Consider the following 15921-nt stretch of genomic DNA (forward strand, 5'->3'; position numbering starts at 1 on the left):
ATATTAATAGCAGTAGCAAATAATATAAATTAATTTACTACTAGATGAGATAGGAAACAACAGAAAAAATATTTCAAATCAGTTGGTTCAAAGTTGGAAGAGGTCTTAATTATTAGTTCAGTTTCATGTCATAAAACACTTGCTAATCATGATCTGTTCACACAAAAAGTCCAGAAAATATATGTGTTTGATAGAATAAACCTTAATTTGACCTAAAATATATCAGCTGAACAAAGAAATCCTATGTTTTCTTATGATTTCTCTTTTTCACTCATAGTGAAGGAGAAGAATTCATTAATGTGAATAAATTATGTGATCTGGCATCCTAGGTCTGTTGTGTTTATGTCTAGTTTATTACAACTGCAAATAAAAATCTTTGGATGTGAAGGATGTGAAAATGTTATTTTCACTAGATGCAAGGCCTCTCTAGCTCTTGGATATAATATATGAGATAATCACAAAATATATCTAGACAAATGTAAATGGAAGAATAAGGAGAGCAGAAAGGAATAATTGTACAGAAACATGCAGAGGAAAAAAAAGTCCGCAGAAGGAGAACAGTCTCTGTGAACTTAGAAAACCCACAGTAGGGGTATTTAAAAAAAAAAAAAAAAAGTGAATAAGAAAATTAAGCATGAGAAGGAAAACTAAAAGTTTAAAGTTGCTTCCTATTATTTCAGTGTCCACAGTTCGAATCTGAAACAGCTCAAAATTTTCTGCCATACTAAAATTAAGGTAAATCCCTATAGTGTTTTCTGGTAATTCAATAAATACCTTGTTATTTCTTTATGCCTCAATACAAAAGTAATTTTGACTCTTCTAAAAAATTCTGACTTTAAATTTTCAATGTTGTTGCTTTTAGCTGCTTCACATATTTCCTGACATGAAGAGATCTCTAATTGATTAGGTACTTCTAGCAATTTCATCAGCTCCTTTTCCAATGAGTATTCTGAGGAGAATACTCAGAACATTCTCAATGCATGCTTCAATTTAAGCAGCCTGAAGCATTCTAAGATATTGGAGTTGAACGATTTTTATTTCCAAGTAGAAGCTGAAAGCCCTCAAAATTATTTATTTTTTTAAATTAAAACTGTTTGTACACTTTGATTGGGTACAAGGTCTATGTTCATAAGATTAAGTAGAAATTATTCAGCCTTGATAGATAAACAAATTTTTTTGCTCTCTGAATTTCGTGAGAGAAACTGATCACACAGTTTTCAATTTCTGCACCAGTTTAAAAGCTACCTTGGTCCTCAGTTTGCTGATTGCAAATGCCAGTGTGACAGCCAATGTAGGGCTTTAGGCGATAGCATAATAACTCTTGAAACTAGGCTATATTAGCCAAAAGTCTTCAGAAATTACCAAAGATCAGGCAAATATTGTTAAATATCTCTCTGGAAAATCTCAGACACTTCTGTGCTATCCAACATAAGGAGTTATAGAAGAAACCATCATCTCTCCCTTCATAGATACCTATCATTAATTTAAGTCTGCTTAAATTCCCAATGGACCTAGACAATAAATATTTTCCTCTAATTGAGTATCTCACATCACTATATTTCAAATTGAATTATCTTAGTAGCAGGTTAAAAGCAACAGAAAAACTGTGATAATCTGAGTTTTCTCCATGGACCCAAAATTTCATTCAAAATTTTCTCAAAATTACGAAGTCCAAAAAGATTTCCTCAGTAGAGCCACTAATATCCTTAGTGCTTTTTGAGTAAAGACAACAATTAGGTATAATGCTGCTGAATTAAAACTAGCTTTTAATATGACAAAGCTTAATCTTGTACACAGCTATAGAATATCTGAGCAAAGGATTCAGGTTTCTTCATGTACTTCACTGCTATAAATTCAATTCTTTAAAAGAAAATAATCAAAGGGGCTTTTTCTATGAGAGTTTTTTCATTTGATTCCTTTGCTGTCTTTTTAATTAAAAAAAAAAAAAAAAGTTTTTCACTTGTTTTTGACAGCATCAGGAATCATACCAATTGCCCCTCAGTAAGGTACAAAAGTTTTCCCCCAAAAATCAGAATATAACAACTTCTCAAACAGAATACAGAACTTACCTTGAAAAAAGTCATGGTTGCTCCATCTTCAACTGCCCCATACTCTATCTTTGTCTGCTTGGCCAAATCATCAGCAGAATCAATAGGGGACTCCATACGTTCCACTGTCAGAAAGGCGGCTAGGTTAGCAGTGTACGAGGAAATGATGATAAGTGTGAAAAACCACCAAATGCCTCCCACTATCCTGGTGGAGAGGGCCTTAGGCATGAGCTCAGAACCTAACGAAAACCAGGGGAGAAAGGTGAAACAAATGCACAGAAAACAATTAATAAGCGTTCAGCACTTTTTGCCACAGTGGGGAGATGGAATCACTGTGCAAAAAAAGTCTTTAAGCTACAGGTTTACATGTACTGCTTATACAAACAGACACAACTGAAATGCAAAATAACTGGTTAAACTCATAAAGACAGACCTTTTTGGAGAATCAAAATATAGTAATGGGAGATTTAATGGTCAGTGCCATTTTAAAATTTCTAAACATATATATATGAATACCAATACAAAGAAAGCAGTTACTTCAAATTGCTTTACAGAAAAACTAAGCAATTGATGAAGGCACCAGATGTGAAAGAAAGGATTTCATATCTGAAAAGCAAAATCTTGAATCTATCAGAAATATGCTTTTGAGATTTATCAGTTACATTCCTGTAAAGGATAGTTTATTAAATGTTTAGATATTAAAAAAAAATAACATCTCCCATCTCTATGTTTAGCCCCACAATTTCATATAAGTATAGGTGGCTATGCTACACATTTCCATTGAATAGAATAACAATAAAAATATTAGACTTCTATGCATAAACTAGATAAAGATAGATTATAATGCATTGCTGGAGTTGCCTGCTCATGGCACTAAAGAATGGAGGAGGGACAGAAACTGTATAGTAATTTGCATAATTTTTAATGCTAATTTAGAGCCTAATGAGACAAATTGAAGCACATAAACTCCTCTTGTGTCTAATTACTAAAAATAGGAATGAATTAAATCACTGTAATATACAATTACAAATATTTATTATAAATGAGTATGTATGGAATTTTTTTTCCATAATGTTATAATTGAATGAAATGAAATTTCTAATGATGTCAAATAAAAAATTTCTAGCTCCATTTTAAGAACTTTATGTACCATCTTTTAGAAGTATCTGGAAGCTTGTTTTCAAGGAAACAGTTTCACCTTATCCACTATACCATTGTACCGAAACAACCCCTTTTTGTTAATTGGTTACTATGTTTGCTCTGAAATCTCCTGGGTAAAATGGAATGAAGGCAAGATGGACTATTTTATTCCTGTTAAATTTTAGTGCTTATATTGAATTAGTTAAGGAACTGGTCCAGCAAGGTAACACATCTTCATATAGGTGAAAGATTATGTCAAACTTCCAAACTCAATGCAGAAAAAAAAATAAAAGAACAGGACTGGGGAGGGAGGGAGAAAGGAAGAAAACAAAAGAAAAGGAAAAAAGAAGTGGTATCATAACTGGACTACTGTATTCAAAAACAGCCCATCTTACCCTGCAGTTCATCTTACCCTTGCTGTTTCAAACAAAAAAGGCTGACAGACTTGGACATGACAGCCAACTCCAGCGCCAGACTCTGCCTAGAATTCTGCAAGGGAAAAAGTAGAAAAGTACCTGTCTGATGTAGTTGCTCCTAGGCCCTGTTAGTCAGACACCTAGACACCATAACACTAAGAGATTTCCCAACAAGCCCACTATTATGAACTCTTTTTAATTGTTCTCATTTCATTTTACAAACCAACACCAGTAAAGTCAGACAGGACTGGAAAGAAAAGAGTGGAGACATTCGCCGCAGTTACCCCAGTTACCACAAGCTCATACCTTACCAAGGACTGAAACCAAGTGCCACCTGGGCCCATGAAACAGAGCCTGGTCAGGGGCTGACTGTCATGTACCCAAGGTAACGTCATGTCCAGCACTATATCCCACAGTTTCCTGGGAGCGAGAGGTGCCAGCAAGACATGTATGAGTTTCCTCTATCATGTATCCTGAAGCACTAAGCAAATCTTTTGCAAAGAAGCAGCACTTAATATGAGTATGGCCTGAATATGTCTATATTGTTTCTAGTGGAAAGTTATTGCTATTAGCTGAAGCCTACTTTTAGATGACTTTAGGTTTTTGAGATTTTTTTTGAAGCAATCCTCAAAATCAAGACTGAGACTACATCCTCAAAATGATACCTTTAAGGTTTATTAAAGAATGAACTAAGTAAAGGTAAAATAATATAAGGCAAGGACAAAGGGTCAGCCTTAATTCTGAAAAACTAGTTTTCCTTCAAGGAAAACTATTATCTTCCAAAGATATCTTTGTAAATGAAGGTTGGGGTTTTTTTCTTATTTTGATTCTCAAAAACAATGTTTAGATGTCACAAATAAAATGTCTTTTTCTTGCAAAAAGATGGTGTGAACATCTAAATTGCTTTTCCTTTCTCAAGAAATATGAAGAAGCATACAGCCATATAGGAAATAAAATTCAGCATTGATAGAGATTCCAACAATCTTGAGAACTGTGAATGGAATTCAAAGTATCTTCCTTCATTCAGCATCCCTTTTTTTGATAGCTTGCATAAAAGCAATCATTATCTTACAAACATGTATTTGGCTATTGTGCCTCAACTATATAATTTCTTGAAATGTATATTGACAACCTAGTTGATAGTGAGCACTTAGCCAACTATAGCTGTATTTTTATTTCTGATTTGAAATCCTGATTTGTTTTTACCCATTAATTCATGTTTTTCTGAGCACAATACTCTTTTTGCTGAGGCATTAGAGACTTTTTAAGCCTACCAACTTGATATATGACAGAATATTTACTGCAGTTATAGGAAAGCTTCATGAAATTTGATGAGTTAAAACCAGGATTTATTTATAGCTGGTGTACATATAATGGGAAATTTTAAAAATGATTGCTCAGGTACATCCATTAAAACAAGTCTACCAATATGCACTTTTTCCTGCCAACATTTTCTGTGATTTTTTTGCGGGGATATGCAATGGTTTTTTTTTCCAGAAAGAAAAGTCATTCCCTTTAATGGCTCTTTAACAAGACTAACAATCTTTTGTATTGCACTGTACTGCCCAGTGAAATGCCAGATCTATGTTATTCAAATGTGTCTGATATTATATGACTGTGTTCAAATCCTTATGGAAAAGAGTAATAAAACGGTGATATATTTTTATGGATCTATACATTTGGTATGCTTTCAAAATAAGAAGAATATAGCAAGGAAATTACAGATTTTTAAGAATATGCTTAAGCATTTTACTAAGACAGTCATAGTTAAAGCTGGTAGTATAACCATCTACCACTGCTGCCAATTTTATTGTCAGCAATGGCATCAGTTTCTCAGTGTATGGATTGTTGAATATGGACTTTTTATCTAAATCTTTAAGACTGGTCATTTCGATTTTAAAAATATAAAATATGGATGGACAGGATTAAATCTCCTATATTATTTTATTTTACAGGTTCTAGCTACTAGATAAAATCTTTCTGTGGTTGAAAGGTTTCTAGACTGAAATTAAACAAATTATAGATTTTTACATTATGGTCTTATCTGTCAAAGATATACTCTTTTTTAAGTTGTTTAAATGGAGGTTTTTGGGTAATGGACAGATTGGCTTATTTAGTTTTTCAATAAGGGTTTCCTGTTTAGGAAATAAATTATATGGCTATGCTTTACTCTTTTAAGTCTTAAATTTTTATCAGTCTTCAGACTAATTCCCAAGGTGTTGGGAATGCCTGGATAATCATAAAAAGCTGGTTTATGGCTACATGCACAGAGGTACCCATGCAAGTGACTTGGGCCAGAGAGCTGTTACCCCCAGCAAAAAGTGGGACATGGTGCCCAAGAGAAAGAGCAGACTGAGTCGTATACCTTGCTGCATGAGAGCTCCAACTCCAAACCAGAAACTATTTAGCAAGGTAAAATTGTTTTCCACCACGTCTGAATCAGGGTTGCAAGGATGTGGATTATACCACTCATAGGGACTAAACCTGTGGTATTGGCAGAAAAAAAAGAACAGATTTAAAATGCAGCCATCACAAAGTCTATCCAGCAAATCTGCTGCAAAAGAAAAAGAAAAACGAGAGATTATAAAGAAAATAGTGATTGAATGTTTTTACAGTGTGATTGCATTATACTTAACAGCAATATTAAAAGAAAAAACAATCTTGAAGATTAACATTCATAACTGTAGCTGATACTAATACAGTTGGGTACAGATTGGCTCTGAAAGGTTCCAAATGCCACCTGAAAACATCAAAGCACTTATTCTTCCATTGACAAGAGAAGAATTACAGACAATTGGTCCCATTTAGGATTAGGTTTTTACAACCACTGTATCAGTATTTTGCATCTTGAAAGAAAATTAATATGTGTTAAATCACAGAAATTAACTAGAAAAAAAATACATCAGGTAAAATGTTTTTTCTCATCAAAATTACAAATAATGAATATAACAACAAATAAATAGTTAGCAGTAAAAGTGGCATTGTTAATCATCAAACAAGGGCAACAAAACACTACAATTCACAGGAAAAAAAAAACACTATAGCAAATTAAACGAATTGCATCCTGTCCTGTGAGGTGCACAGTAGCATCCCTGGAAAGGTTTTCCAAAAGAAGCTGGGGACACTCAAGCACCTTGCAGGGTCAGGTTCTGAGAGTAAAAAAAAAAAAAAAAACAACATGAAAGACAAATTATTTATCTCAAAAATAGATAGAATACAGATAGTAGAAAGATGCCTGAGTCTGGAAATAGATTACAAGCAAATTATATACAATCAATTTATTTTAATTCATGGCTTTGCAATTGCTGTGTATTACGATGGGTTTACATCTAAACACTATTTTATTATCAACTGTAGCTAAAACAAGCAAACATGTCTAGATAAATTATTCTTTGTTACAATTCCTTTTGTAAAAAAAGTTCTCTTTTCCTCATGATACTTTTGTAGAACTTTAAATTTTAATTCCAATGTGCAGGATTATTCTAATCATTTAAAAGATTTAATCACCATGCCTGGACTTGGAGGCACATTGTTGAGAGGGACTTTTATTTTAGCTTAAATCATGTCTTCAAACCTTTGATAATGAATACAAGTTAATGCATGGGCATAATATATTTGAGTGAAAAAAATGAAAATCACTGTAACACAGTAGAATGAAGCTAGCACAAGACACTAGCACAATAATCCAAAGTATTACAAATTTTAATTATTAAATCAATATTAACATATATTCATAACTTCTCAAATCATTAAAGCCACTCTGTTAAAAACCCTTGGATGGGCAGCCTTTATGAAAGAATTTTTTTTATGTATCTTATAGTCAAAGCTATCTGAATAATTCATCTGTCACTTTGAAAAATAGGATTTTCTTCACAATAGTATTTCAAACACATTATAATACAGAAAATCAAATGTTCCACTTTGAAGCTCCTAATGCAATGTTAAAATACCTCTTGTTTTAAGTGTCTACTTGACAAAGAACTGCTTCATTTGGATCACCAAAGTAATACTGATATGCTGTTCAAAAATGTTGATTGGGTTGTAATTAAACATTGTGACCTGTATTCATCTATTACTTTACAGTAAAACTAGATCAGAAGTTTACTGTCTCATTAAAAATCTGAGTATCTTTCATGTCACGCTGTCAATCCAACAGAACCTGGAAACCGAAGCAGGTTTTTATACTCTTTTGCTGAGAGATATTTGAAGATTGAATTAGAAAACACCTTTTTCTTGTGAGGACAATATTTGCTAGACAAATCAAACATATTTTTTATTTAAAGATATATTCTAACATTATTATTAGTGATTGTGACATTACTGAACAATCTAAAGCATAACTTGGTAGTTGTGCATTTTTATTCTGATGGTTTATCTTATTTATTTTTACATTATTTTGAAGCACAGAAAAATTGTTTATATTTGTAAAAAAAGGAGGAAACAACCTATAAGACATACAAGAAGACTTTAGGAAAACTAAACAATGCAGTCTGAGTCTATAATTTTAGAAATCTCTACTTATAAAGTAAGGAAAATTAATACTGGATAAATAATAATTATGGATAAATATTATTCCTCCTTATTTTAAGGATGATCTGTGATATTAGATTGTCTAATGTAAAAATCTTAAGGTATGGATCTTTTAATCAATTTTTTGTATGTACTACATATGTGTATAAGTTTCATGCTGTTTAGCCTATTGCAATAAATATTCATAAATTACAGAGTTACAGGTTCACCAAGCAGGTTTTATAAGCCAGAATCCTTGCTCAGGGCAATGTCCATTACTTCACAATGAGGGATTGTTCAGTCAGGTCTCAAAAACGCTCAAAGACAAGAATTTCACTACTTCTTGGGAAAATATTCCAATGTTTATTTATTACAATGATGACTTATTTTTCTTTAAGTTGGGCTAGAACCTTCTGTGTTTCCAAATATAAAGAACGTGATCTTTTTTGATCAACTTCTCTTATTAGAAAGTGACTGTTAGGAAAATGCCTTCTGCCTGATGCCAGAACTTCTCACAGCATTTAAATATGGTATAAAAAATGATATTACCAGAACAATCACTTTCCTTGATTAATGGACTACACTCCTACTAATTTAAATGCAGAAGAGTAGCTCAATCAAGAACAAGCACAAAGCAAAAATAGAACTTCAGCGAACGAAGCAATTTTGAAGATTGATTTTTCTGACCACTGATAACAGGCACTCTTCCCATTTACCCATTTCTACTAGTATTTATTCTAACATTTCAGATACAGTCTCAATCTCTAACACCTTCAGGTGTCTGAAATACTTTACAAGACCTGAGTTCCAGTTTTCCTAATTGCTGCTACTCACTGAAAAGGTACAAGTACTCTCCAGAAATTATTGCCTAGTGCAAATAATGTTTAAAAGTCAGTTATCTCAGCAATCCACAGGAAGGAAAGATTTGCGTTAAATTTAATTCCACTTTAGGAATATACTGTGATATTAGAAACTAAAATTAGTATTCTCAATGATCAGACAGACCTACTTCAGAACTGCAAATTATTTGAGACAGACTATAATTTATTATACTCTATATTCACAAAGCATTTGAAATACCAGTGCAGAGGCCCAGAAGGCAAGGGATCTTATGTGTGTCTCAAACACCTCTAGTTAAATAGCCATGGACCCAAGCAAGGGTTACTGGTAAGAATATGTTGTGGTAAAAAACGTGATGTGACAGGAGAAAGGGTACATTGGAGATATGACAGCATTTTCTGGGACAAATGTCCTTGTTCAGGCTCCTGGAAATAAGCACAACACAGTACAGTTCAAGCACAGGACAGAGGTCAAAAAGTAGGCATGGACTATTGATCAAAGATTGACCAAAGCCCTCAAACCTATTTTCAGAAAGGTCTGGAAGAACAATCTGCACCTGATAACTTAATTGTGCAGAAAGTAAGAAACTTCTCTACAGAGTGGGGAAATAGCTATAAAAAGCTACGTCCATGAACATGGTGCCCACAGGATCCTGGACACCCTACCAGCTGGATCACTACTGGTGCCAAGATGGTGATCTTTCTTGGCTCCTTGAGCCTATTTGGTTTCAGAACCTGTCATAATATTAACTGTGATCCACTACTAGCATTTCTGCTTCTCTTTTTATTTAGGAGTTTGATTTTGTGCACTCCTGGCACTGTGATGACGTTACAAGATTCTGTAAATTCTTGAGCAGCAGGCACCCACTATTCCCAGTTTCCAGTTTGACACAAACCCAAGAAGAGACATGACTTATTCTGGATATACTAGAACAGTTTCTACAGTTTTGGTCTGTAAAATAAAAACACAGTCTGACAGAGAGGGACTCAATTTAGATGACCTCAGATATGACTGTAGATACAGGGGTTTGGACACCCACTACACTGAGAGCAGTACATTCTGTCACACACTGTTGCTTTCAGTTGTTTTGATAAAAAGGTGTAGTCTTGCATGTTCTATATAAATCAACTCAATTCAAAGCTGCTGAGAATGTGTAAAGGGTACCCTCCACCAATTTCAATAGCTCTCAAATCAAAACCTGTCAGTTTATCTCTGATGAGAGTATGAATATAGTATTATGTTTTGAATGTAAATTAATAACTGGAGATAAAGACATTTTTTCATTTAAACTGTATCTTCTGAAGAGCAATGCAACTTGCTAAAAAGAGCAGAAAACCCAAAACTCCAATTAAGAGAGAAAATGGACTAGTGGAATAATATTTGTAATTGCATTTTCATTATACCAAAACACAGCTGCCTAGTAATATTATACAGAACTGAATTTAAGCCAGTAGGGATACCCCTTGTGGGAAAAAACTGCTTGGACCCTTTATATAGTACATATTGACTATTCAAGTTGTGCGTGTTGTTTCCAGATATTTGCAAAACAGATATCAGCAACTGTCATTCAATCATATTCAGCATGCTACTTGTTAAATTCGTATAGAAAACTTTTCCATAGGGTTTAAACCAGCTTTTTTTCTTTTTCCTTTTTTCTTTTCCTAATTATTTTATTTTTATTTGTTATTTTACTTCTTTTCCCTCAGGATCAAAAAAGCAAAACAAAATGGATTTTAAAAACACAAGTTGGTACTGAATATTTAGCCAAAAATGAGAGTTATCAGTTACCACTATAGTGCCTGGACTTCAATTCTTATTTAAAATCCATACTGACAAAATTTTTCATCCTTATCTCCGACATGATGCTACCTTCTGTTCTGACCCAAATAGGACCTACATAACAACTATGGAAAGGCTAAGAAAAGTCTGTCTTCTACAAGATAGTTTGAAATTACAGTAAAATTAATTCTTGGTCTGATACAGTTAGACAGAATACTTCCCTATGCTCATGGAAATATGAATACAGGCAAGGGAAAAAAAAATACAATTGCAAAGAAGTATGATGCAAGTATAACTAAGGGACTGTTAGATTATTTACTGGTATCTGTGCTCAGTTTATTTAAATTAAATGCTTTTCTATCGTATTTCAATACAATATTGTATTTTTAATAATGAACATGTATATAAGTTAAGGCCAAATGGTATTACAAAAATATTATCTGGAGCATGATGTGACCAACACATTCCACATAGTTCAGCAATATATGCCACAGACACAGCACAAAATTACACTGTGCCTACTATTCCAGCATCATTCCAAACCTGTCAAATTTCCTCACTTTTCTCTGCATCAGGTCTATGAAGAAAAGTAAAGAAAATATGATTACCCACTTGCATGCACATAGACATCTCTTTTGCACAATCAGACCTGAACATACACTCGGGTTTCACTTCAAAACCATTAGCACAAAGATTTCACAAACTGTAAAGCTTCATCTAATGACCAGAAAGTGATAAATCAAAAAAATATTACCCCATCTTCTTTATGAAGCAATGAGCACACTGATCCAGTGCTGGGTATTGCTAAAGACAACAAACTATCAGCTCTAATCTCACCTCTAGCAAATTACACATTCTCCCACTCACTAGAGTAAAGTGTAAGAGTGATTCTTCTAGTCATTGTTTTACAGAGTTTCTGTGCAGGACTACAACCTCAATCCATATCTTACTGCATTAGAACTGACAAATTATAATATTTCAAAACTTTTCCAAGAATATCCAGGATATGAGACAGATGTTTTATTATAACATACTTAAGAATAAAACATGTTACTACTAATCTTTATTAAAGCCTCCATTTCCTTTTTCCTAAACTGTGGCTTTTAGAAAAACTGAGATTTTTGTTTGGCTCTTTCATTGTCTCACCTTGTGGCATCCACGGCCACACCTGATGACTTCTGGGCTGTAAACAGAGACTACTATTACCAACACCCTTGCCCTGCTCTGATATATTCCTCAGCACAGTAATTGCCTTGCTTGCACTGTGATCATCTTCCCTCATATAGCTGTCATGCTTTTGCTGCTTCCTGAAAAGAACTAATCATCTAACACATATTTTATATAGAAAAAATCCCCATCTAAAGCATTTGCATTGAATCATTACCACCTCTCCATGGACTCAACCTAATGTAAAGGACTTTTTACGTTGTTAAAAGAATATCTAAAAATCTTCTTGGTGATTCTTGGAATTGTAAATTGTTACTGTTGTATTAGCTACTAGTCCTGCTCTAAAATCCAAATATAGGCTGAGGAGCTAGAGAAATGGTAGATAAGCTGTAGCTCAAATCAGAACCAAAACTATAAAGGCTGGGGATTTTATTTTTTGTTTGTTATTTTTAATGAAAATTAATTTGAAAAATAAATAAATTAAAATTAAATAACAATATAAAAATTCTCAGCTATTGTGTGATAACTATAATAACTTTATGATAGCTGAAAGATTTGTTTTTACAGATGTGAATTAAGAGTTTATCAAAATCCAGTATTATTCTGGATTAAAGACATTATATATTACAGCCATAATTAAAGATGATGGAAATAAGTGTCAAAGATATACATACAACCTAATTTTTGAAGTCAAGTTCCTATTGCTTAATTTATTATATATGCTGGTTTCAGCTCTTACATAACTATTCAATTTACAGAACATTAGTCCATCCATTTCTTGAACAGAAGAAATGTCAATAGAGTTAAATATTAAATGCCAGTCAAGAATCTGAAAAAAATTTATTTAAAATTACTGTCTTTTAATATATGTGAACTTCAAAATGATTGTAGGCTTCTCCCACAATCAGTGTGTCCTTATGCATGCTAAATACATTGAAGTATTACAGGAAACATTCTGCGAGATATTCTGAGATATCTTAAGTATGGTATGGTAGGGGAGGTGCTAAAAGAGATGCTGCTTTTGTAGTTTTCATAAGATTCGCAACCTTTCCTTAGTTCTGTATCTGAGGGACAACTCAGAAAACTAGAGTATTCGTTGTGTTACATTTTGCTCCCTTTTTGGCAACAAAAGTAAAATGATGTCGCCAATGTGATTTTCCCCATTGTATACTTTGCTCTTTAGGCTCTTAGCCTAAAGAATCTTTGAATCTTCATTCGTATTCGTTCATTCCTCAGAAGCAATGGAAATAATTGGTTCTATTTCAAAAAGCAAATTATTCACAATACTTCTAATATTTTAAATTTGCATTTTCCTTCTAAATAGCCTCCATTTAGCCGTTTCATATGACATTCTTACATCTTACATCTTTACTGGGGAACATTAATATTGTTTACTCACACATGTTCTCCCTTTCCTGAAGTGGAAAAAATTGGAAGAAATAAAAAATTGACTACTTTGGAAAATCGTCATCCCTGTTTTAAGAAACACTTAAATTTTTAAAAATCTGTAAATTCTTTTTCTCTAGGATAGAGTCAATTTTCTTCCTAGCAACTGGTATAAGCTGGTATGATGTTGAGTTTTGTATATAGTGTGATGCAGTATGAAGTGTTGATAATTCACTGATGTTTTTAGAGGTTGCTAAGTCGTATTTATACAACTTCATCTTTTTCTGCCTTCATGAGTCCCCTGGTCTTACGCATTTCTCATGTTTTTTAAGCTGATCTTGAGGGGTGACTGTCCCAGGCCTGCAACCATACAGCAGAAAACATTTAGAAACAGAGGTCTGAGCATCAAAAGCTAATGCTTTATCTGGGGATGTATGCTGTGTGCCTCTGATTAACAGTGCTGAGCCTTTTAGTGAGTCCGGTGCCTAATAGAACAGAAAACCTCTTTTAAACATATGTAGTGACTAAACTAACCCAGTAAGTGACTTTTAGATTACAGGCCCTCCTCAACCTGAGCAGTTTTGAACTTGGCTTCTGATGTGGAGGCCACTTCTCTCAGAGGTTAAAATCTAGGATAAAAGTCCATTTAGTGAACCTTGGCCAGTAGTCATAAAAAGGGCAGCTAAGGACGATTGAAAGGGGAAGCTGGGGGAAGTGTATTGGATATAAATTGCAAGGATTTCTATATTGGCAAGAAGTTAGAGAGAAACCACTATGTACCAATTACAAACTGCCCCTCCAGCTCCCTTCTCTGTCTGGGAGTGGGCAGAGGAACTAGGAGTGAAGGAGTAAAGAAACACTTGGAAAAGAGGGGAAGAAATGTGTTGTATCAGCGTCTGTACTTCTCAGCTTCTGAATTTTTTTCAGCCCATGACAACTGGTAAGCAACTCCCTGCCTGTATCTCAACCCATAAGCATGTTTATCCTATTTTCTCTCCTTGTCCTGCTGCAGAAGGGATTGAGTTCCTCAGCAAACACTTGAACCTCAGTCAAGGTCAACCCCTAAAACAAAATTGGCTTACTTCCTGTGTTAAGAATACTCATTTTGGAGACAAGATTTGAATTCAGGTCAGCAGTTTGAGCACCTAACCTCACTCAACACAAAGAACATGCCCATGCCCCATCCAGGAGCTACAATAAGGCTTAAATGGTAACTAACCATTGGCCTGAAGTTGTTCTACAAAGCTATATTTACATATCCAGGAAAAGAGAAAGTCTAAAATGTGCCTCCACATAGATTACACAGTCATCATCTAAATATCTTTTGATGGTTAGAAGGTCACAAAGAAAAACAAAAGAGAATGCGCACAAATATAGACTCTTATTTTCTATACACAATTACTTCCCTTTATCACCTCTTTTACTTCTGCTAAATCTTAGACACACCTCTTAATCTTTCAGCTGCCTCTCCAGATACTTCTGGAATACTTACAGAAGCTTAAAAAATGTCATCTACAAATGGAACATTCATATTATGAAGACAAGCATGAAATGAGTCCAAATAACCTTGTAATCTCACTGTGATCTCTACAGCTTCAACCCTTCCACACTGTTTGTTGTGCTCACTTGTTTTGTCACATCTAAAATTAGGCTTGCCTGCTTCTCCAGGAAAAAAGCATGTCTGATTTGTTTTGCGAAGTCCGTACCTTATCTATTCCTGGACGAGAAGCATCTTCAGTACATTACTTTTTATATTCTCAAATAAAACTTAGTCTGAATAATGAAAAATAAAATCTTTCAAGTTGAGATCCGCAACCTGCTATGTTTGTGGGAATGTATTCGACAAGTATTCATGTAGACTTTCTTAGCTTTTAACTCTTCTGTACACATCTACTTGTGCCCACATTCAGAGATAAAGTACTTAGCTAAAAAAATTTGATCTCTGTTGCACAGTTAGTACTTATCAGAGAATAGAGAAAGGCAAAATTCAAGTTCTTTTTTTCCCTTCAGTCAGTAACTGACACAAACTGACACAAAAAGTATTACCCCCTTTCAAGGGGCACCTCTTTTTCATTCCACTTCCCTTTTATTTTTATTAGAATTTCTACTAGGAATATGAAGATTTTGAAAAACTGTCACATTTTCTAGAAATTATTTGCTATATAATATTTCCCACTTAAAAAAATATGTCACTTGTAATTCCTGGAAAACTGTGGTCAAAAAAAATGTTTTATGTCATGAACAATAACATGCTTGATAAAAATTAAAATATAGTTATAACTTCTCCTACATACAAATCAAACCTTACCATCTCATGGTTGACATGTGGAGACAGTCATAAAGAGCATAAAAAATTATAACAGAGGAGTTTTCAGACAATGTTACTTCCTGTACTGCCTTTTTATTTATTCAAGCCGCTTTTTGTTAAGAGTAGTTTCAGCTTTCTGTATCCTAGAACGAGACATTTCAGTCTTTTTGTCCCTTGAAACACACTTATTAATAGTTTAACACAAAAAGTGATACATATTTCCTTTCTTATTCAATCCTGCTGTACATCCTGCAATAGAACTGAAGTTTTACATCAATATTTAGTTAAGGCTCTGTAAGATTATACAATTGTTATCTGCCTTATTCAC

General features: G+C 33.7%; 1 protein-coding gene across 4 annotated transcripts in view; it reads right to left on the reverse strand.

Moving 5' to 3' along the window:
• The window catches only part of GRIK2 (glutamate ionotropic receptor kainate type subunit 2), a 374579-nt gene that overhangs the window by 91373 nt on the left and 267285 nt on the right, over nucleotides 1-15921 (reverse strand). For all 4 annotated transcript variants that reach the window (XM_033055340.2, XM_033055338.2, XM_033055339.2 and 1 more), the window contains 2 exons: nucleotides 5970-6088; nucleotides 2070-2287 (listed from right to left, as the gene is read on the reverse strand). In XM_033055340.2, coding sequence (XP_032911231.1) covers nucleotides 2070-2287; nucleotides 5970-6088 — 337 coding nt within the window. The remainder of the gene's footprint in view (nucleotides 1-2069; nucleotides 2288-5969; nucleotides 6089-15921) is intronic.

Source organism: Catharus ustulatus, chromosome 3, assembly GCF_009819885.2.
Source record: "Catharus ustulatus isolate bCatUst1 chromosome 3, bCatUst1.pri.v2, whole genome shotgun sequence".
Taxonomy (NCBI): Eukaryota; Metazoa; Chordata; class Aves; order Passeriformes; family Turdidae; genus Catharus; species Catharus ustulatus.